The sequence below is a fragment of the Acomys russatus genome, chromosome 15 (assembly GCF_903995435.1).
Source record: "Acomys russatus chromosome 15, mAcoRus1.1, whole genome shotgun sequence".
NCBI lineage: Eukaryota > Metazoa > Chordata > Mammalia > Rodentia > Muridae > Acomys > Acomys russatus.
The window spans coordinates 20,419,074-20,440,974 of record NC_067151.1 but is presented as its reverse complement, the minus strand read 5'-3'; the positions used below and the strand labels follow the sequence as shown (position 1 = coordinate 20,440,974).

At 36.3% G+C, this 21,901-nt stretch overlaps 1 protein-coding gene across 1 annotated transcript in view; it reads left to right on the top strand.

Moving 5' to 3' along the window:
* The window catches only part of Sclt1 (sodium channel and clathrin linker 1), a 135,354-nt gene that overhangs the window by 85,531 nt on the left and 27,922 nt on the right, over positions 1-21,901 (top strand). Inside the window, exons 15-17 of the mRNA XM_051157761.1 lie at positions 1,947-2,021; positions 4,131-4,276; positions 16,969-17,161. Of these exons, the coding sequence (XP_051013718.1) occupies positions 1,947-2,021; positions 4,131-4,276; positions 16,969-17,161 (414 nt within the window). The remainder of the gene's footprint in view (positions 1-1,946; positions 2,022-4,130; positions 4,277-16,968; positions 17,162-21,901) is intronic.

Genomic DNA, 21,901 nt, shown 5'->3' with positions numbered 1-21,901 from the left:
TTTTGAGTCTTCCGATGAACAAAGGTGTAGTCTGTCTTTCTTTAGTGGTTTTTACTCTGAATAGGCACTAATGAGTGTGGCCTCTGTGCTAATAATCCTTTATAAAACGTGATTTTGAAAATATTTCAAAAATGCTAATGAGCAAATCTTTTAATAAAAATGTATAATGTTTATTTTAATATTATAGTATACTTAATACTAGTATGGTAATTATTAATATTTAAACTTTTCTGCTTCATTTTATCCATTTTTAACCCAGGTTAAATAAATACTGTTTGAACCATCATCACTTGATGTCAGTGAAATATAATGGCTTCAGTAGGGGCGTAGGTATATGCACAGTTATTCTTTGTAAGCCACTTCCTGAATCTAGAAGTTTGATCCAACTTTGTTACTAACGTGTCCTAGTTTACTTTCTATTGCTGTGATAAAATACTGACAAAAAAATCAACATGAGAAGGGAGGGATTTACTTTTGCTTATAGGTTGTGGTCCATCATCCAGGGCAAGAGTTCAAGGCAGGAACCCTGAAGCAGAGACTGTGCAGAGATGCTGCTTACTTGCATTTTATGAGATGTTGAGCCTGCATTCATGTTCAGCCTAGGACCATGTGGTCCAGCAAGGCATCGCCCACAGTTTGCTGGTCATTAGTCAAGAAAATGCTCCCATAGACATACCCACAAGCCAGTCTGATGGAGCGAGACTTTTTTTTTTGTGCATCTCTCTTTCCATGTGATTCTAATTTGTATCAAACTGACAAACCCTAGCCAGCACAGATATATATTAAAGTTACATAGCAGAAGTCACAAGTTAACATCATGAAACTACCACTCAACAGCCACAGAGACAGAAGGAATTTTTTGTTTGTTTTTGTTTTTCCAGACAGGGTTTCTCTTTGTAGTCCTGCCTGTCCTGTTCTCCCTTTTAAACCAGGTTGGCTTCCAACTCACAGTGATCCACCTGCCTCTGTCTCCCCTATGTTGGGATAACAGGCATGTGCCACCAAGCCTAGCTAGCAGGAGGATCTTGTATTTAGGTTGAGGGCAGCCTGGGCTATGTAATGACACTATGAAAAGCATTCCTCCAAAAACAAAGACCTTTTATAGGTAAGTCTCTTACCATGTACGTGAATGTATATAGAATGTTAAAGTTTTGTTTCCTACAAACTTGAATCCTATTTTTTCAAAAAGAATCCTACTTGTAAGGGTTCAAAGTCATCAAGTCTGGGTCGTAATTTGATAGCTTACTTTAAATGTTGAAAACACTGAGATAGGCCTTTTGTATAGTTATAAAAATTAAATATTACTAATGGTGTATTGTCAACAAAGCATGACTCACAATCAAACTATTCTTACTCTCAAATAAATAGGAAAATAATTATGAAATAACACACTAGTTGATTCTTGTTTTAGTATCTTGACAAAATATATTGCTTAATTGATAATACTTGTTAAATCACTAAGTAAAATGTTTGACACAAAAACTCTTAAGTGTAATTGTTACAGTGTTTTATGTTCATGCTAATAGGTTTCCCTGACTGTTGGGTATTTTGCAAAGAAAAATTAACTTATAATTTCTGCACTTTTATGCCAAATAATGTTTCCTTTGGGATACTGTGACACTGTCCAGTTCTTCTTGCAAAGTCATTGGTGTTAGTATATGAAAAGGGAACCTGTAACGTCAAAAAACCCTCATCATTTTTCTGCCATGAGTTCCCTGACTCTTACTTACTTACTTTGTTAATTCCTTTGTATCCTATAAGGAAAGGCAATCACTGAAATCCTGGGATAGGTTAGTCACTTTTTGAAATTGACCATCACTGTGGCGTAACTTAATTAATTAGATAACTGTAATATTCTTGTTATAAACCATTTTATGTTTCCATTTTTTTCCTCATCTTAATGTTTTACCACATACATTTACTTGTATTATGACTTGCTTTTCTAGGATTGTGATGAAAAGCAAGGTCAAATCGATCGAGCCATTAGAGGAAAAAGAGCTGTGGAAGAAGAACTCGAGAAGGTAAGAAGGAAGTACTGCTGCCTGAAGGCAGCTGCAGGCCTCTGCCTTGCTACCTGCTCTGCTCACATTGGCCTTATAAGTACTCCCTGGGCAACGTTTTTACTCAAATACAACTAAAGTCATTAAAATTATAATATCACCTACATCCCATTTTTCTAAGAATACCGATTTTCTTTGAACTTTGTACTTCAAGATACAACTTTTTTTTATTGCACAACTCTACTGAAAATTTTATTTTGATGATGGTAAAACAAAATATACAAAAGTTGCCACAAAGAGACAAAATCAGAGCATAATCTCATAAAATTAAAAAGTGGGGAGATGTTTTTAATTGCTCAGCATGAATATCCACAAAATCACTTTAATTATGGCATCAGTTTCTAAGAAAATTCTTCCCTTTGGGCTGCTTTGTAAGGTACACATCAAACATCATTAGTGGACTCAAGAAGAACAGTTGTTGACTAGCATTTGTTTTAAGTAAAAGAGAGTGTAATTGCAAGCCTCCGGACATTATCAGCAGCTTTAATAAACACAACTCCTACCTTTATTGTAGCTTGTATTAGTGTTTTTTTATTTATTCACTTAAAATAAAAACTACACCTTAAAAATGGTTTCTTGCATGCTTTTTCGCTAGCAGTGCCTATTCCACTGTTTTAAAGTGTCTTGGGAAAGAAAAGGCAACCAAATATAAGCACTTACCATGTTTAGAGTGCTATAGTAGTTTAGTGCTATACATAAAAAGGCTAAGTAACTTACTCAACATTAAAAATACTAAGCAAGTCGGTCATGGTGGCAGATACCTGTAATCCCAGCACTCAGGGAGGTAGAGGTAGATGGATTGCTGTGAGTATAAAGCAAGACTGTTCTACAAAGAGTCCAGGACAACCAAGGCTACACAGAACAAGCCTATCTCAAAATCAAAACAGAACAAAACACAAATAAACAAACAAAAAACTAAGCAATAAAGTCAGGTTTTGACTTTGAAAAGTGAACTCCATGGCATTCAAAATAGGTGATATGTCCATTTTGTAAAAAAAAAAAAAAAAGACAAAATCAAGTAGTAGTACAACAGTAATTAACAAACAGCATAGAATATGGCTTCGTTTGGGAAATGAGCATAGGATATGGCTTCAGTGGGGGAAATAAGCATATTTACTTATGTTCCAAGGTAGGCATTTTTGGCTGCCACCCTCGTAAAGGTAGATCCTTCCAGATTGCCTCTGTGTCATATTAGGTAAGTCCTATTTAAAAGCTGCCAGCTATACATTAGGCTTAGGGATGATTTTTTAATATTATATGGTGTAAGTTAAGGACTAGGTTATATTGGTGCAATGTGAAACGTAGAAGACACTGCAACCAGTTCTTCATTGTCCACACAATAGTGAACCAAGGCCATAGCACTGTAGGGCTGCAGAGGTGCTCAGTGTGCCAGCAAGGAGTTCTGATACACAGCTATTGCATCTCTGTGGGAAGGGCAATGCAGTCTTACCAGTGGGCATAACACAGCTGACTTGGAAGGGCAGATAGGTGTGACCTAGACCTCAGGACCTGCTGGGTAGTTAGCCTGGTGCTATAAGAGGACTCCTAGTCTCAGTCGAGCTAGAGCGCAACTACCCCTGAGAAAGGGAGCTCCACATCCAGCTACTGTTGCTCAGGTAACCCTTACTTTTTTGAGTATTTCAGTAGAGAATTATCTGGAAGAATATTCACTAAGTTTTCACCAAATAAGGAAGCCCCTCCCCCTCCATCTTTCTTTCTTTGATGCTTTAGGGTGAAACTCAGGGCCCTTGTACATAGTTGGCAAGGGCTCTAGCACTGAGCTACATACACAGCCTACCACCAGTTGTGTTTAAATTGACATTTAAAGCATTTTTTAAAAGCTTCAGCAGCTGTTTTACATTTCTGTATTAGTTGAATAGTTTACAGTAAGCATGAGTGATTTCATTTTTAGCTGTCAGTTTAAAGCATTTTATTTTGTAAATGAATCAAAGGTGTCTTTAAAAATACCTTACAGTAGGAAGAGATGAACAATCATGACTTTACTTCTTAGCATTATTTATTGAGATAAATTTCTTCTTATAAGGTAATGCTTATAAGCCTCTTCCTCAGATTTACCGTGAAGGCAAACAGGATGAAGGTGATTACAGAAAATTAGAAGCAATGCACCAAAGATGCCTTGCTGCAGAGCGTTCAAAAGATGATCTTCAGCTAAGACTAAAGAGTGCAGAAAATAGGATAAAACAACTTGAAATTAAGTAAGTTTTCTTTTGGATTTCTTTGATAACATTTTAAGAATTTATATGGGTTCTGGTGAATTATTTACCTTATAGAACTTACAAAAGCAACCAAATGTTTTTCATAATTTCTATTTTTATTGATTCAAATTGTCATACAAAGTAATGCACATAGTGATACCATTTTCATACTCAGGAGTCATAATACTATCTTGTAATTTGTTCCCTTCCCACACTGCTTTCCTCCATGTCTCTTGCCTACCCTATGGTTGATTCCCATCCTACACACTAAATACTACTCCTTTTCAGCTTTTATATCATAAAAATTCTGTAATTCACTCTGACCCTCCCCTTCCCCTAAGATAATCCTCCTAGCACCCTCAGGATTCCATTCCCAGTACACACACACACACACACACACACACACACACACACACACACACCATATATACACATAGGAATAATTGTCTTTCTGGGGCTTGCTTGCTTGGCTTGGCATAATGATTTCTGGTTGAATCAATTTTCTTGCATGTATCATGATTTTTCTGTATTGCTGAATAAAATACTACTGTATGTATGTACCACGTTTTCATTATCCATTTATCTGTTGATGAACAACTAGGCTGATTCTATTTCCTTCCTTGCTTTATGAGCTGAGAATATGCTAGTATCTCGTATCTCTGTTATGTTGATTTAGAGAGTGTGTGTGTGTGTGTGTGTGTGTACATGTTTATGTATATGTCTCCAAGTTGGATTACATAGTAGGTTTTTTTTTGGTTTTTTAATTAGGAGACCTCCATACTAATTGCCATAGTGGCTACACAAGTTTATACTCCTACCAGCAGTGACTAAGGGCCCTTTTTCCCTCATAGCCTTGCCGGCTTTTCTTTTATTTTCTTAGGGGGTGATGGAAATCACAAAACAATGTTTCCCTGATGGTTAAGGATGTTGAACATTTGTCCATAAATTTACTTTTTGTATTTCTTTTGAGATATATGTATTTCATTAACCAACTTACTGATAACATGATTGGTTTGTGCTACTTTGTTGTTTTGTTTCATTTTTCATGTTCTTTTGTGTATTCTAGATTTTAATCCTATTGTAGGTAAATTGGCCAAGATGTTTTTGCTCAGTCTGAAACCTGGATTTCACTTATAGTTCATTTTGTAGAAGCTTTGTAATGTCATGTAGTCTCTTATGCCAATTCTTAGCATAATTTTCTAAGCTAGTATTGTATTTTTCAGATAGTCTTTGCTATGCCTGTATCTTGAGATGTCTTCTGTATGTGCTCCCCTAAGGATTTTAGACATTAAAGTCTTTGATATGCTTTCAACTGATTGTTGTGCATAGTGAGAGAAGGGGACCTAGTTTCCTTCTACTACATGTAAATATCCAGTTTTCCCAGCATCGTTTATTGAAGAGGTTTTTTGTTTTGTTTTATATTGTTTTTTCTCTAAAATATGTCAAGAATCAGGTTGATGCCAAATGCATAGGTTTATTCCTGGGTTCTCTATTTTTTTTAATCTACATGTCTATTTTTATACAACTTAACACTGCTTTTGTTTTGTGATTCTACAATATAACTTGAAGTAAGATACTGTGATATTTCTGGCTTTTTTCTTTCTTTTTGTTTTTTTAACTTAAGCTATTCAGCATCTTCTGTGCTTCTATGACTTTCAGGATTTTTTTCTTTCTAGCTCTGTGAAGAAGGCCATTAGAATTTTTATGAGGATTGCCTTGAATCTGTAGGTGACAACAGTAACTCAGTCATTTTTACTATATTAATTCTGTTTATCTATGAGCATGAGAATTTTATCTCTTAGAATCTTCGATTTCTTCAGAGTTTTAAATTTTCCCATTGTAGAGTTCTTCGGCTTCCTTGCTTAGGTATATTATTACTAAGGTTTTTAAAAAGGACTTTTTCCCTTACATTTTTCTCAGTGTTTGTTATATATTAGTATATTAAAAAGTTACTGGTTTCTTATGTGATTGGGGTGGGAGTGTTGGGTTTTATTTGTTTATTTTGTTTTGTTTTTCATTAATTTATTTATTTACTTTACATCCTTGTAGGAAGTTCCCTTCCCTCCTCTCCTCCAGGGACCTCCCTCTAACCTCGCTGACTTCCTCCTATGCCCCCCTCTCTTCTCAGAGAAAGAGAGACTTCCCATTGACATCGATCCACCTTGGAATATCAAGTAGGACTAGGCGCTTCTTCTATTAAAGCATAAATCTGTTTCCATCAGCTGCTGGTTGAAGCCACTCAGATTATTGTTATGCTAGCCTCCTGCCTGCAAGAACAGCAGAATATCATTAATAGTGTCAGTGGTGGGCTTTCTCTCATGGCAAGTGACTCAAATTGGACCAGTCATTAGTTGGCTGGGTTGAAAGCTCTGAGTGTGGCTTAGTGTCGCTCTCCCTTCACTGCAAGACCCACCTGGCTACAGGAGGTAGCCAGGTTCTATCCCATTCCAACCCACTGCTAGGAGCCTCAGACAGGGTCTCTATCATAGACTTCTAGGATCACCCCCATCCCAGAGAAGCACCTTCACCAATTTTGACCCTCTCTCCTCTTTCCCTAACTCTCATCCCCCCCCCATTCCTGCACCCCACACCCTCTCTCATGTAGTTCCCTTGCTCCATCTACTTCAGATGTCCATTTTATTTTTCCTTCTGAGTGAGATTTAAGCCCCTTCCCGTGGACCCACCTTGTTAGTTTCTTTGGGTTTGTGGATTGTATAGAGTTTATGCTGTACTTTATAGTTAATATCCATAATGAGTACATACCATGCTTGTCTTTCTGGGTCTGGGTTACCTCACTCTGGATGATATTTTCTAGTTCCATCCATTTGCCTGCAAATTGCATGATGTGTTTGTTTTTAATAGCTGAGTGGTATTCCATTCTTCAGTTGAGAGACATCTAGGTTGTTTCCAGATTCTGGCTATTAAGAATAAAGCTGCTATGAACATAGTTAAGCAAATGTCCTTGTTGTACGGTGGAGTATCTTTTGGGTATATGTCCAAGAGTGATATAGCTGGGTTTTAAGGTAGAGCTATTCCCAGTTTTCTGAGAAAGTACCAGATTGATTTCCAGAATAGTTATAAAAACTTGGCAATACCACTAGCAAGTGGAGGAGTGTTCTCCTTTCTCTACATCCTCACCAGCATGTGCTGTTACTTGAGCTTTTGATCTTAGCCATTCTGACAGGTGTAAGATGGAATCTCAGAGTTGTTTTGATTTGCATCTTCCTGATGACTAGGCACATTGAACATTTAAGTGCTTCACCGCCATTAGAGATTCCTCTGTTGAGAATTCTCTGTTTAGATTCAGTACCCCATTTCTTTAAATTGGGTTATTTGGTTTGTGCTTAATTTCTTGAGTTCTTTATGTATTTTATATATTAACCAACTGATGGATATAGGGTTTGTAAAGATCTTTTCCCAATCTGTACACTGCTGTCCTGTTGACAGTGTCCTTTGCCTTACAGAAACTTTTCAGTTTCTTGAGGTCCCATTTATTAAATTTTGATCTGTTGGTTTGGATGTTATGCTCAGGAATTTGTCTCTTGTACCAATGAGTTCAAGGCTACTCCCTTTCTCTTCTATTAGATTTAGCGTCTCAGTTTTAATGTTGATCTTTTACCCACTTGGACTTGTATCTTGTGCAGGGTGATAAACATGGGTCTGTTTGTGTGCTTCAACCTGCAGGCATCTGGTTAGATCAGCACCTTTTTTCCTTTCTTTTTGCTTTCTTTTTCCATTGTATGGTTTTGGCTTCATTGTCCAAAATCAAGTGTCCAAAGGTGTGTAGGTTTATTTCTGGGTCTTCAATTCAGTTCCACTGATCAATCTATCTTTTTATGCCAATACCATGTGGTTTTTATTATTATTGCTTTGTAGTACAGCTTGAAATCAGGGATACCAACAGAAGTTCTTTTATTGCACAGAATTGTTTTAGCTATCGTGGGTTCTTTATTTTTCCATATGAATTAAAAATTGATCTTTCAAGGTCTGTAATTTTGATGGGAATTGCATTGAACCTGTAGATTGCTTTTGGTAAGATGGCCATTTTTACTATATTAATCTTAATGATTCATGAATATGGGAGATCTTTCTACCTTCTGATATCTTCTTCAGTTTCTTTCTCAAAGACTTGAAGTTTTTGTCATACAGGTATTTAACTTGCTTGGTTAGAATTACACCAAGATATTTAACATTATTGTGAAGAGTGTTGTTTCCCTAATTTCTTTCTCAGCCAATTTATTGTTTGTATAAAGGAGGGCTACTGATTTCTTTTTACTTAATTTTGTATCCAGCCACTTTGCTGAAGGTATTTATCAGCTATAGGAATCCTCTGGTAGAATTTTGGGAATCACTTATGTGTATTATCGTATCTGTGAATAGTGATAGTATGACTTCTTCCTTTCCAATTTGTGTCTCCTTTATCTCCTTTAGCTGTCTTATTGCTCTAGCTATATTAAATAGGTACGGAGAGAGTGGGCAGCCTTGTCTTGTCCCTGAGTTGAGTGGAATTGCTTTAACTTTCTCTCCATTTAATTCGATGTTGGCTGTTGCTTGCGGCATGTTGCCTTTATTGTATTTATGTATGCACCGTGTATCCCTGATCTCTATAAAACTTTTAACATGAAGAGGTGTTGGATTTTATCAAAGGATTTTTCAGCATCAAATGAGTTGATTGTGTGGCTTTTTTATTTCCATTTGTTTATATGGTAGATTACATTGATAGATTTTCATGTGTTGAACCATCCCTGCATCCCTGGGATGAACTCTACTTGATCTTGGTGAATAATGTTTTTGATGTGTTCTTGAATTCAGTTTGCGAGTATTTTTTGCACTACAGTTCATAAGAGTTTGGTCTAAAATTCTCTTTCTTTGTTGGGTCTTTGTATGGTTTAGGTATCAGAGTGACTGTGGTCTCAGGGAATGAGTTTGGCAATGTTCCTTCTGTTTCTATTTTGTGGAATACTTTGAAGAGTACTGGTATTAGTTCTTCTTTTAAAGTCTAGTAGAATTCTGTGCTAAATCAATCTGATCCAGGGCTTTTCTTGGTTGGGAGAATTTTAATGACTGCTTCTATAACATATAAGGGTTATTTGTCTATTTTAATTACTTATGTGATCTTAATTTAACTTTGATAAATGATATCAAGATGATAATCCATTTCGTTTAGATATTCCAATTTTGTGGAGTTTAGGACTTTGAAGTAAAACCTAATGATTCTTTGGATTTCCTCAGTATCTCTTATGTCCCCTTTTTCATTTTTGATTTTGTTAATTTGGATACTGTCTCTCTGCCTTTTGGTTACTTAGGCTAAGGATTTGTCTATCTTGTTGATTTTTCTCAAAAAACTAGCTCTTGGGTTTGTTGATTCTTTGGATTGTTCTCTTTGCTTCAGCCTGCATTGGATTATTTCCTGCCATCTACTCCTCTTAGGTGTGTTTGTTTCTTTTTGTTCTATATCTCTCAGGTGTGCCGTTTAAATTGCTAGTATTTCTCCAATTGCTAGTAGGTCTTTCCAATTTCTTTATGAAGGGACTCAATGCTATGAACTTTCCTCTTAGCACTACTTCATTTTCTCTCGTGAGTTTGGGTATGTTGTGTTTCATATTTATTGTTTTGTTTTTTTTTTTTTAAAGAAGTCTTTAATTTCTTCCCTGCCCCAGTGTTTATTGAGTAGAGGATTGTTCAGTTTCCGTGAGTTTGTAGGCTTTCTGCTGCTTCTGTTCTTGTTGTAGTCTAGCGCTAATCCATGGTGATCTTACAAAATACAAGGAGTAATTTCAATTTTCTTGTATTGGTTGAGGCTTGCTTTGTGACCAACTATGTGGTCAGTTTTGGAGAGTGTTCTGTGAGGTGCTGAAAAGGTATATTCTTTTGTGTTTGGGTGAAATGTTCTGTTCATATGCATTAAGTCCATTTGATTCATGATGTCAGTCAGTTTTATTATTTCTCTATTTAATTTCTGTTGGATGACCTATTCATTGTTGAGAGAACGGTGTTGAAGTCTCCTACTATTAATGTGTGGGGTTAGAGGTGTGATTTACGCTTTAGTAATGTTTCTTTTATGAATGTGGGTTTCTTTTATGATGTTCTGAATTGAGACATCATTTTGGTGGGTTTTTCTTTTGATGAGTATGAAGTGTCCTTTCCCATTTCCTTTGATCAATTTTGGTTGAATGTCTTTTTTTATTAACTATTAGAATGGCTACTTCATCTTGATTCTTGGATCCATTTCCTTGGAACATCTTTTTCCAGCACTTTACTCAGTCTTCCTTTATTGCAAAAGTGTGTTTCTTGCATGCAGCACAATGATGCCTCTTTTTTTTTTTTTTTTTTTTTTTTTTATCCATTCTGTTAGCCTGTGTCATTTTATTGGAGAATTGAGTCCATTGATATTGAGAGACATTAGTGACCAGTGATTGTTACTGCCTGTTATTTTGATGATGGTGGTGGTGTGTGTGTGTGTGTGTGTGTGTGTGTGTGTGTGTGTGTGTGTGCTTTTGTTTTTGCTGGTCTGAAATTATTTCCTGTCTTCTCTTCAGTATGGTTAACCTCCCTGTTTTGAAGGTTCCTTTCCAATATCCTCTGTAGGGTTAGATTTGTGGAACAATATTGTTCAAATTTGGTGTTGTTGTGGAATATCTTGCTTTCTCCATATATGTTCATTGAGAGTTTTGCTGGGTACAGTAGTCTGGGCTAGCATCTGTGGTTTTCTAGAAAATGTAGGACATCCTTCTAGGTCCTAGTGGATTTTAAAGTCTCTGTTGATAAGCCTAGTATAATGCTAATAGATCTGCCTTTATATGTTACTGGGCCTTTTTTCTTTGTGGCTTTTAGTATTTTTTCTGTACATTAGTGTTTTGATTGTTATGTGGCAGGAGGATTTTCTATTTTGGTCCAATCATTTGGTGTTCTGTAAGCTTCTTGTACATTTATAGGCTTTCTTTAGGTTGGGAAAATTTTCTTCTGTGATTTTGTTGAAAATATTATCTGGGCCTTTGAGCTGGGAATCTCCTCTTCTATTGCTATTATTCTTAGGTTTGGTCTTTTCATCGAGTCCCAAATTTTGCTGCATGTTTTCTGTTAGAAACTTTTTAGATTTGACATTTTCTTTGATTGATGCATCAATTTCTTCTATCATACTTTCTACACTTAAGGTTATCTCTTCCATCACTTGTATTCTACTTATTTGGTGATGCTTCTGTCTGTAGTTTTTTTACCTAGGTTTTCCATCTCCAGGATTCCCTCAGTTTGTGTTTTCTGTATTGTTTATTTCCATTTTCAGGTCATGAATCATTTCCTTCACCTGCTTGATTGTATTTTTCCTGTGTTTCCTTAAAGGATTTATTAATTTCCTCTTTAAAAGCCTCTATCATTTTCTTTTTTTAATTTTAATTTTATTAATTTATACTGATTACAGCTCAACTGTTATCCCATCACTTGTATCCTCCCATTCCTCCCTCTCCTGCTTTCACCCTATTTCCCTCCCCTAGGTCTAAGACCAAGGGGGACCTCCTCCCCCACTATATGGTCATAGGCTATCAAGTCTCATCTTGGTAGCCTACTTATTCTTTCTTTGAATGCCATTAGTCCTCCCCACCAAGGGGAAGTGGTCAACTATGGGGCACCAGAGTTCATGTCAGAGTCAGTCCCCACTCCCCACATAACTGTGGAGAATGTCCTGTCCATTGGGTAAATCAGAGTAGGAGTTCAATGTTTACTACTTGTATTGTCCTTAGTTAGTGCAATAGCTTGAGCAGACACATCTGGGCCCCGATCCACCCCTCAAGATGCTCTTTTTGTAGGTTTCTAGGACCCTCTGGATCCTTCTTCTTTCCCATCTTCTATATTTCTGTTACCTAGAGCCTCAATAGGATGTCCTCACATCTATCCCAATCTCCTGGTAAGTGAAGACTATCATGGGACATGCCTTTTGGGCTAGTGTCCAATTATAAGTGAGTATATACATATGAATCTTTCTGCTTCTGGGTTAACTCACTTAGTATGATCATTTCTCGTTCCGTGCATTTGTCCACAAATTTGGGGATTTCGTTATTTTTAATAGCTGAGTAGTATTCCATAGTGCAAATGTACCACAGATTTTTTATCCATTCTTCAACTGAGGGACATTTAGGCTATTTCCAGGTTCTGGCTATTATGAATAAGGCTGCTATGAACATGGTTGAGCATATGTCCTTGTTGTGTGGTGGAGCATTTTCTGGGTATATTCCAAGGAGTGGAATAGCTGGGTCTTTGGGAAGCCCTATTCCCAGTTTTCTGAGAAAGTGCCAGAAAGATTTCCAAAGTGGTTGTACGAGTTTTGCATTCCCACAAGCAATGAATAAGCCTGCATTACCTGAGGCCTGCCAATATCAGAGACAACCAGATGGCTAAAGGCAACCATACGAATACAGTCAACAAGAGCCAGGGCAATATGACACCACCAGGGGTCAGCTATCTTACTAAAACAAGACCAGGAGGGTATCCTAAAACATTTGAAGCACAAGAAAATGACGTTAAATCCAATCATATGAAAATGATAGAAGCGTTTCTTAGCCATTCGATATTCCTCTGTTGAGAATTCTGTTTACTTCTGAGCTCCATTTCTCAGTTGGGTTATTTGGTTTGATGGTGTTTAATTTCTTGAATTCTTTATATATTATGGATATTAGACTTTTGTCAGATGTAGGGTTGGTGAAGAGCTTTTCCCAGCCTGTAGGCTGTCTCTTTGTTCTGTTGACAGTGTCTCCTGCTTTACAGAAGCTTCTCAGCCTCATGAGGTCCCATTTATTAATCGTTGACCTTAAGGCCTGAGCTGTTGGTGTTCTCTTCAGGAAGTTGTCTCTTGTGCCAATGTGTTCCAGGCTCTTCCCCACTTTTTCTTCTAACCGATTAGTGTCTCTGGTTTTATGTTGAGGTCTTTAATCCACTTGGACTTGAATTTTGTGCATAGTGACAAATATGGGTCTAATTGCATTTTTCTACATGTAGACATCCAGTTAGACCAGCACCATTTGTTGAATATGCTGTCCTTCTTTAGTCATCAGAGAAATGCAAATCAAACCGACTCTGAGATTCCATCTTACACCCATCACAATGGCTAAGATCAAAAATTCAAGTGACAACACATGCTAGCAAGGATGTGGAGAAATAGGAACACTCCTTTTGAATAAATGTCCTTGTTGTATGGTGGAGCATTTTTTTGGGTATATGCTCAGGAGTGGTATAGCTGAGTCTTGAGGTAGAACTATTCCCAACTTTCTGAGAAAGCACCAGATTGATTTCCATTGTGGTTGTAGAAGTTTGCACTCTCACCTGAAATGGGGGAATGTTCCCCTTTCTCCACATCCTTGCCAGCGTATGCTGTCACTTGAGGTTTTTTATTTGCCATTCTGATGTGTGTAAGATGGAATCTCAGAGTCGTTTTGATTTGTATTTTCCTGACGAGTAGGGACGTTTAGCATTTTTTAAGTGTTTCTAAGCTATTTACTATTCCTCTGTTGAGAATTATCTGTTTAGCTCTGTACCCCATATTTTAGTTGGATTATTTGGTTTGCTGGTGTTTAATTTCTTGAATTCTTTATATATTTTGCATATTAGCCCTTTGTCAGATGTAGGGTTGGTGAAGATCTTTTCCCTCTGTAGGCTGTTGCTTTTTTCTGTTGACAGGGTCCTTTGCCTTACAGAAGCTTTTCAGTTTCATGGGGTCCCATTTATTAATTGCTGATCTTAGAATCTGGGCTATTAATGTTCTGTTCAGTAAGTTGTCTCCTGTGCCAATGAGTTCTAGGCTCTTCGCACTTTTTCTTCTTTTTTTCTTTGTAGTGTTACATAGAATATTCTGTAGATACTTATTTAGCACATTTGATCTCTGGCATCATATAACTGATACTTCTTTCTGCATTTTTGTCTTGATGACCTGTCTGTTGATGAACATGGACTTAAAGTCCCTGTTCTTATGCTAGAGTTAGTCTGTACTTTTATATGTAGTACTTTTATGAAACTATGTGAGCCAGCATTCTATGTATATGTGCCTAGAATTATCATCACTCCTGATAGATCATTGTCTTAATGTGAGCTCATCAATGTGAAGTGTTATTCTTTATTTTTACTAATTTTAATTTGGCATGTGCTTAGTCAAGAGTAGAATAATTATACCCTTGTGCTTCCTAGTTCTATGTGAGTGAAATGTCTTTTTGCATCCTTCTCATCCTAATGTTGGTTTTTCTTTGCCAATGAAGTATATATTACTTGTAAGTAACAAATGGATTAATTCTAATTTTTAACCCAATATGTTAGTTTGTCTTCAAGTGTATTGGTATTTATTAAGATGCATAGTTGATATAAAAAGTCTTTCTAGTATTCTTGACACACATGGATTCTTCTTCCACGAATATAAACAGAAGACAGCATTGTTAGACATGTGTATTATGTGTCTTAGGTACTGTCCTATTGCTGTAAAGAGACTCTGTGACTAAGGCAACTTATAAACGAAAGCATTTAATTGGGGGCTTGCTTATAGTTTCAGAGGGTTAGTTAATGATTGTCATCATGAGTAGCACATGTCATACTGGAGCAGTCGCTAAGTACTTAACTCCTGATTGGCAAACAGGATCCAGAGTGAGAATTAAGTGGGCCTGGTGGGCTTTTGAAACCTCAAAGCACACCCCCCATGACACACCTCCCCAACAAGTCAACACACGTCCTAATCCCTCCGACACAATTCTACCAATTAAGGATTAAGCATTCAAATATATTAGCCTTTGGGAAACATTCTCACTAAAACCACCACTTTGTTGCGATGCTTCTTTTCTTTGTGGGTTCTTAAAAATTATGGAATGAAAATTTATCTGAAAGGTTTTCCATTTTGCTTACCTTCCATTCTAATTCTGTGTGACCTCATTCTCATTGTTTGTTTTCATATGTTTCATATGGCTTATGAGCAACAGGTGAGAAGCCTTTTCCTGTTTCTCACATGTAAAAGCATCCCTTTAGAATTTTAAATGTTCCATAAAAGACAAGGGCTAGTTTGTCTTTATATTAGTAGACTTCTTCCTGGTGTCAGTTCTTTGGCTTTGTTGACAAAATAGGAAATCTGAAAGCTTCCAGATTCTCTCCACAGCCATGTGCTTCTCTCCAGCATCATTTCTTATGTACATGGGATAGCAGTGAGAGCTTTCCATAACCTCCCCTATATAGCACCTTTTCCTCCAGTTTTTCTTTTCCACATATCCTCAGGGTTTACTTGTTAAATGTTTGCTCACTTCATTCAGAGGATTTTTGGAGTGTGCATTCTCTTGCCTCGTTCCACTTTCAGAGATAATAGCTTTGATGTGTCTCAAGTCTCCATTAATCTCTATTGGTATCTCATTTCTCTGTGGTGGTGGTGGTGGTGGTGGTGGTGGTGGTACCGTGTGGACTTCTGTTTGGAGGCACAAACATGGTTGTTTCTGTTGCTACTAATGTCCTTTTATGACCAATGCCTGCAAACACCATTTCATTGTGAAGTTAATTATTGGAACTTTCTTATTTAAAAAATACACATAGCTATACAAGTTATAGGAGTGACTGATTTTTATATAGAACTTAAAACTTAGGAGAATCTGAAAAACTAGAAAAACAAAAGTCTAAAGTGGGCAGAGATCAAGTTCAGAGCCAATTACAGCCACTGGGGAAGTTAGGGTTGAAATAGGACCATTAAAGTGATGGTCTGTGGTAGTAAAACTATAATCAGGTAAAAACTCTTTGTGTGTATTAAGAATTTCTCTCTTTATAAATTACCTTTAGCAAATAGTTGAGTTGTTTTGGTGTTTTTATTTTGAGACTAGGTCTTACGCTACAGCTTATGCTAGCCTGGAATTTAATACGTAGTCCATGCTGGCTTCAAACTTAAGGCAGTCCTCTTGCCTCAGGCTCCCATGCGCTGGGATTACACACATACAAACAGCATGCCCACTAATAGTTTTATTAAGCCGTAACAATATTAGTAGCATTTACATAGTCTCTGTGACAAAGACCAGAGTATGTTCAGAGTGATTGCTTATCTGGAATGGAAAGATGGAAATTTCAGAAAATAGGAATGAAAATGATGAGTATATTGACTGAAACATAAATGTTTAAAGAATACTTGAGCTAATAGTCCGTGGCTGAGAAAATAAAAGAAACAACCTATTAACCTGTGGTATAACACACTTAGAGATCTGGGATTTCTAAAGCTCAGTTCAAAGGCATATAACAGGAAATATGCAGATTGATTTTACTTTAATATTTAGGCACTTGGCTGTTGTGTTCTCCTGCGGTCCTAACATTAAGTAAAAGTTTGACTAGCAGCTACTTTCTCTGTTACTATCAACTTCACGTAGTTCTCTTGGTGAAGCAATTTTGTTAGGAAAAGTCTGAAAGAAATTTCACATTGATTTTTTCAAATGAGTAATAGCAAGTAAGATTGTCCATTCTTATTTAATATTGTAAAATTTAATGGATTTTCTTGAAATTACATATATTTTGAAAACACATTAGTCTAAAGTAAAAACAGGGCGGCTGTGACTATATTTGGCCATGGGCTAAATTCCCAGCACCATGCTGAAATGAAAAGAAGTAACTGAGAATAAAGAAAACAGAAGTCTCAACTGTAAAGTGTACACATATTGATCTTTTGTGTTTTGTTTCATTTGTTTAAAAACAAAACAAAACAGTTCCTCAGAAGAAATATCACGTTCCCATGAAATGATCCATAAACTTCAAACTGCACTGGAGTCTGAAAGGGAGAGCTGTGGCTCTGTCAGTGAGCAAAGGCTGAAGCTTCAGGAAGAAAATGAGCAACTGCACAAGCAGACCGAGGACTTGAGAAAGATTGCTCTGGAAGCCCAGAAAAAGGCAAAACTAAAGGTATTTTCAAAATTCGCTCTTGTTGAAATCAAGAGTATTCATTAAAATCCTGGTAAAACATTTTCAGGTTGTGTGCGTGTGAGTGAGTGTGCGTGTGTGTATGTGTGTGTGTTCTTTGTACATTCAGCAGTAGACAGACACTAGACTAATGACATGGCTTGGATATTGTGATGAACACAGCTATGCAGGTGTCTCTGTATTATGCTGATTAGGCATGTGTGTGTACCTTCTCATCAGATACCAAGAAGCGATAATTCAAAGTGCTAACTAATGGAACTTATCAAGCGTTCTTGAATGTGATTGCTTTTTCTAGATACACACATTTTTTTTTTAAAAAGCAACTTAAGCAGCACAAGCAGAACTGTAGCTGACCCAGCTTTACAGCCTGCCATCCTTTCCTTCATTAGCTTCCTTTACACTGAGTTTCTTCAAAACCAGTTAAGAGGATGTGACATGAGTTTGCTCAGAGAGTCCCTCCTAGCTAGTCTAGGAGCAGCACCAAGAAGAATGCAAACTGGAGATTAATCCTGACCTTTTATTTTCTCTCCCTTTTCTCTTCCTTCACTCTGTGATAATCCATTTAAGGCACTTCTAAAAACACACGGCATTCCATCAGCATCTCACTTACCTTCATCCATTCCACTATATTTTTGTAGAATGTGGCACTAGCTTTTTAACTTCATCTTCCAGGCTTATAGTAAAGATGTAAAGTACTGGTGTTCACTTGGCTTATTGCTGCTTTAAGTGGTCATAAGATGTTGTGTTCTGACCTAATTTCTATCAACATGCTATTATTGACTGTCTTCTATTGTAGGTATCTAGAGCTGTAGGCATTCGTAAGAATATGAAATCTGAAATGAAAAATAATGATGTGTCTTACACAGATACTTCTCCTTTCTAAAATATGGGAAAGAACTATATTGCCAGATATCACTATAAAGCTGTAGTAATAAGACAGTATTATCAACATCAGAATAATCTTATATTGATCAAAAGCACAAAATAAAGTCAAGAAATAAATTTCATTTTAATGATGACCAAGTTTTGTAGCAGAAACACACTGGTTCAAAAGGAAAGTAGTTATCTTTATAATTATAATATTAGAGCAATTAGATCCGTATTTTAAAACTAAAGCTTGAATTCTTTCATTACACCATATATGCAAAGTAGTTGTAATGCCTTACAGTCTTAAAAATAAAATATATGCGGCAAAAAGATGGCCAGTGGTTGAGAGTGCATACTACTATGACAGAACACTTGGATTCAGTCCCCAGCGCTCTTAATCACCTGCACTCCAGCTCCAGGACACCAGGCTCCCTCTTCTGGACTCTGAGGGCACTTGCACTTACATTAACATACATACATTTACACAAAATTAAAGTAAAAAAGAAAAAAAACTTTTTAAAAAATGAGATATAACCTATGGACTTTCCAAGAGACAATCTTCATGCCCTTAAAAACACTAATAGTTAAAAAAAAAAAAAAAAAAAAAAAAAAAAAGTAAATAAATTGAATTTCATAAAATAGATTTTTCCTTTCCTTGATCAAAATCATCATTAACCACTGGAGTTGCAGTTCAGTGGTAGAGGGCTTGCCTAGTTTCAGAAGATTCTGGGTTGCCCTATTCCAAGGCCAGAAAACTAACTAGTTAGTTGATTACAAGTGTGTAAAAGATATTTGAAATACACACACACACACACACCAAAAAAAACACCTCATGTATATAGCAAATCTTACCAGTGAATAAATAAATAAAGGAGAAGACATAGAAAACTACATGTCTTATTTTGCCATATTCCAAAAATATGCTTGAATTTAGTATTTATTAGGAAAATGTAAATTAAAATTAGGATGAGCTAATAATACACAATTGCCAGAATGACTGAAATTCAAGACTGGCAATATCAAGGACTGTAACCACAGTTTTCGATCAGTTTATTGGATTCTTTTATCTAGCACCCTTCTCCACCCCAATCCCTTTCAATCCTCCAACACTAGGTAGAAGAGAAAGAAGAATAGAGGAGAAGGGCTGTGTAGATCTCCTTGGCCGACTTCCTGCTGATTAGGGGCATTGAGATCCGTGGGGAAAGTTTGATCTTCGAGACAGGATATCCAATTTTTTCTACTCATCTTTTTGCACACAACCACCTGAAAACCCTCAACAGCAGGAGGAGCAGCAGCCAACTTCTTTGGAGTGCCCCCTGCCCCTCATAAGGCTCTGACACTTATAAGAGTCCCCAGAATTCCAAATGTCAACTATCTACAGCTGACAAAATCACGCCCCTGCCAGAGCACGAGACAAATTATAGGTAGCTACTGTGTACAGTCTGAAGCAGCCTCATATTCCACAGGCCAAGATTAAAACATTCATATAAGTTAACTGGATTTTTAAAGAAACCAAAATTTGCGTTACAAAGGACCTGTTAGTGTATAAAGCAACTGGAACTTGCATACAATACTTGTGGAAATCTAAATTAAAAGTTATTTGGCAAAATCTTATAAAACTGGGTATATATACATCCTATGTCAAATAACCCTACCTGTATGCCCCACAGATAGAGTTTTATGACCAAAAAAAGCATGTATAGCAATGATTATAGAAGTTTTTAATCAAAATATTGAGAACTTAAATGGTCATCAGCATCTGATTGTATAAATAGTGATGTTCGTGTAGTAGGGTAAATACAAGCAGTGCACAACAATGTATGTTATAAGCAGTGCTGGATATATCTCAAAGACATAATGTTAAAGCCTTATTTTATTCATTATCTGAAAATGAAGGATAAGTATAATTGCTCATAAGGATATGATCAGAAGAGGAGCTGTTGTGTAGGTGAATGAATACTGAAGGCAAGGGCACATGAGCAGTCTTCCCAGGTTACCTAAATTTGGGCAATGAGTTTGTTTTGTTGCTATATGGCAAAAACTGAATTGTGTACTTAAAAATTACACATAGGAAGGCAGGAGGCTCATGGATTTTGAGGCCTGCCTGGTTACATTAATAAGTTATAGGTAGTCTGGGTCTTGGTCAGGGTTATTATATAGCAAGAACCTAACTAAAAAATAAGAAAAGGAAAAAAAAAACTTACACTCTTCAAGGCCAGTGGTTTTTAACCTGTGGTTCACAACTCCCAGAGCAGTCGCATATCAGATATTTGCATTATAGTTCATAGCAGTAGCAAAATGACAGTTATGAAATAGCAGTGAGATAGTTTTATGGTAGGGGTCACCGTAACTTGAGGAACTGTATTAGCAAGTCTCAGCATCAGTTAAGAAAGTTGGGAACTGCTGCCCTAGGTGAAGCTAAATCTTGACAGACAAAGATAGACAAAGTCACTCTGAAAACTGGAAGATGAGGACAGGAGTATATTATAAACTTCTGTATATGTTTTAAGAAAAAGCCCACACTAAATATTTTCATATTTTTTAAATCTACTCGTAAAACTTAATTCTATATGGGAAATATGAGTAGGAAACATAGATAAGTATTTAAAAAGAGAGATACAACTTTTTACAAAACAAGAAAAATTGAGAAAATTGACAATAATGGTAGATTTAAGTATATAAAATATTTTAAACTACTTTTAAATTTACAACAGTATCTAAAGAGTTCACAAATATAGGAAAAGTAAGAACTGATAGTCACTGCTAATTAACTGCTGAGTTGCAATGCCAGTAACTATGCAGCTAAACTCATAAGCAGCACAATTTTATAGTCTAAACTTGAGGCATAAGAAGTAATGAAAATATTTCATAATTAATAATTCATCTCAACATCACTGTAATAACAAATTAGAAACTGCCATGCATTTATATTTCTAAATAAAGTTTAAGTTGATAGACAGTAATGCTTTCCAGGCTGTAATTGCTGCTTTAAAAATTCATCAATCAACAGTTATGTAGAAGTTATTTCTGCCTGTAGGATTTCAGGGACCTGACATTGGTCTCAATACTTTTATTTTTCATAGTTTCACAATATATATATATGTCTGGGTTTTATTGTTTGTACTAGGAAGGGAGTAGAATGAGTGGACTTATTACCCTACCCTGGCACTACATTTGATCATCTTTAACATTTCAGGATTGTAACTGATGTGTTTTGAAAAACAAAATAATGATTTTTTTAAAGCTTATTTATCCCAATACATCTCAACTAAACTGCATATGACAATAGAAAAATCATTGGTGATGAAGAGATCGTACATCTCAACTAATTAGTTGTAATTCTATCTTATAGAAAAGTCAGGCTTTCAGAGATTGGCTGATTCTTTGACAGTGTAGGAACCCTGGAAAAGAGTATGACCCTCAGTGGATAAACTGAAAACATCCAGAGGTAAAGCCAATGAGATAGTGGGTGGTCATTTGACTGCACATTACAATTTATTATGTGAGATTGTTTAACCCTAAAACAGCTGCATTCTTTTTTCTACTAGCTTTCTCCGTGTTGATAATATTTTTCTTTCTATTAAGGCTCTTCACTTGTGAATACTTTCTAATTTTTTTTTTTTAGTGAATTAGTTCCAGTAGTCCTACTTCCTATTTGTGTGGCTATTTCTCTGTAGATGAAAATTACAAGTGATAAAGGAAGGCTATCACTTACTCTCTTTTTCTATCCATCATTCTGAACATTGTCATAAGTGGAAAATTTTCAACAGGAGATCCAGTTGTGGTCCCTTAGCTTCCAACTTCAACACAGATGGCACAGTTTATATCTGACATTATATTACCTAAACAAGTCTG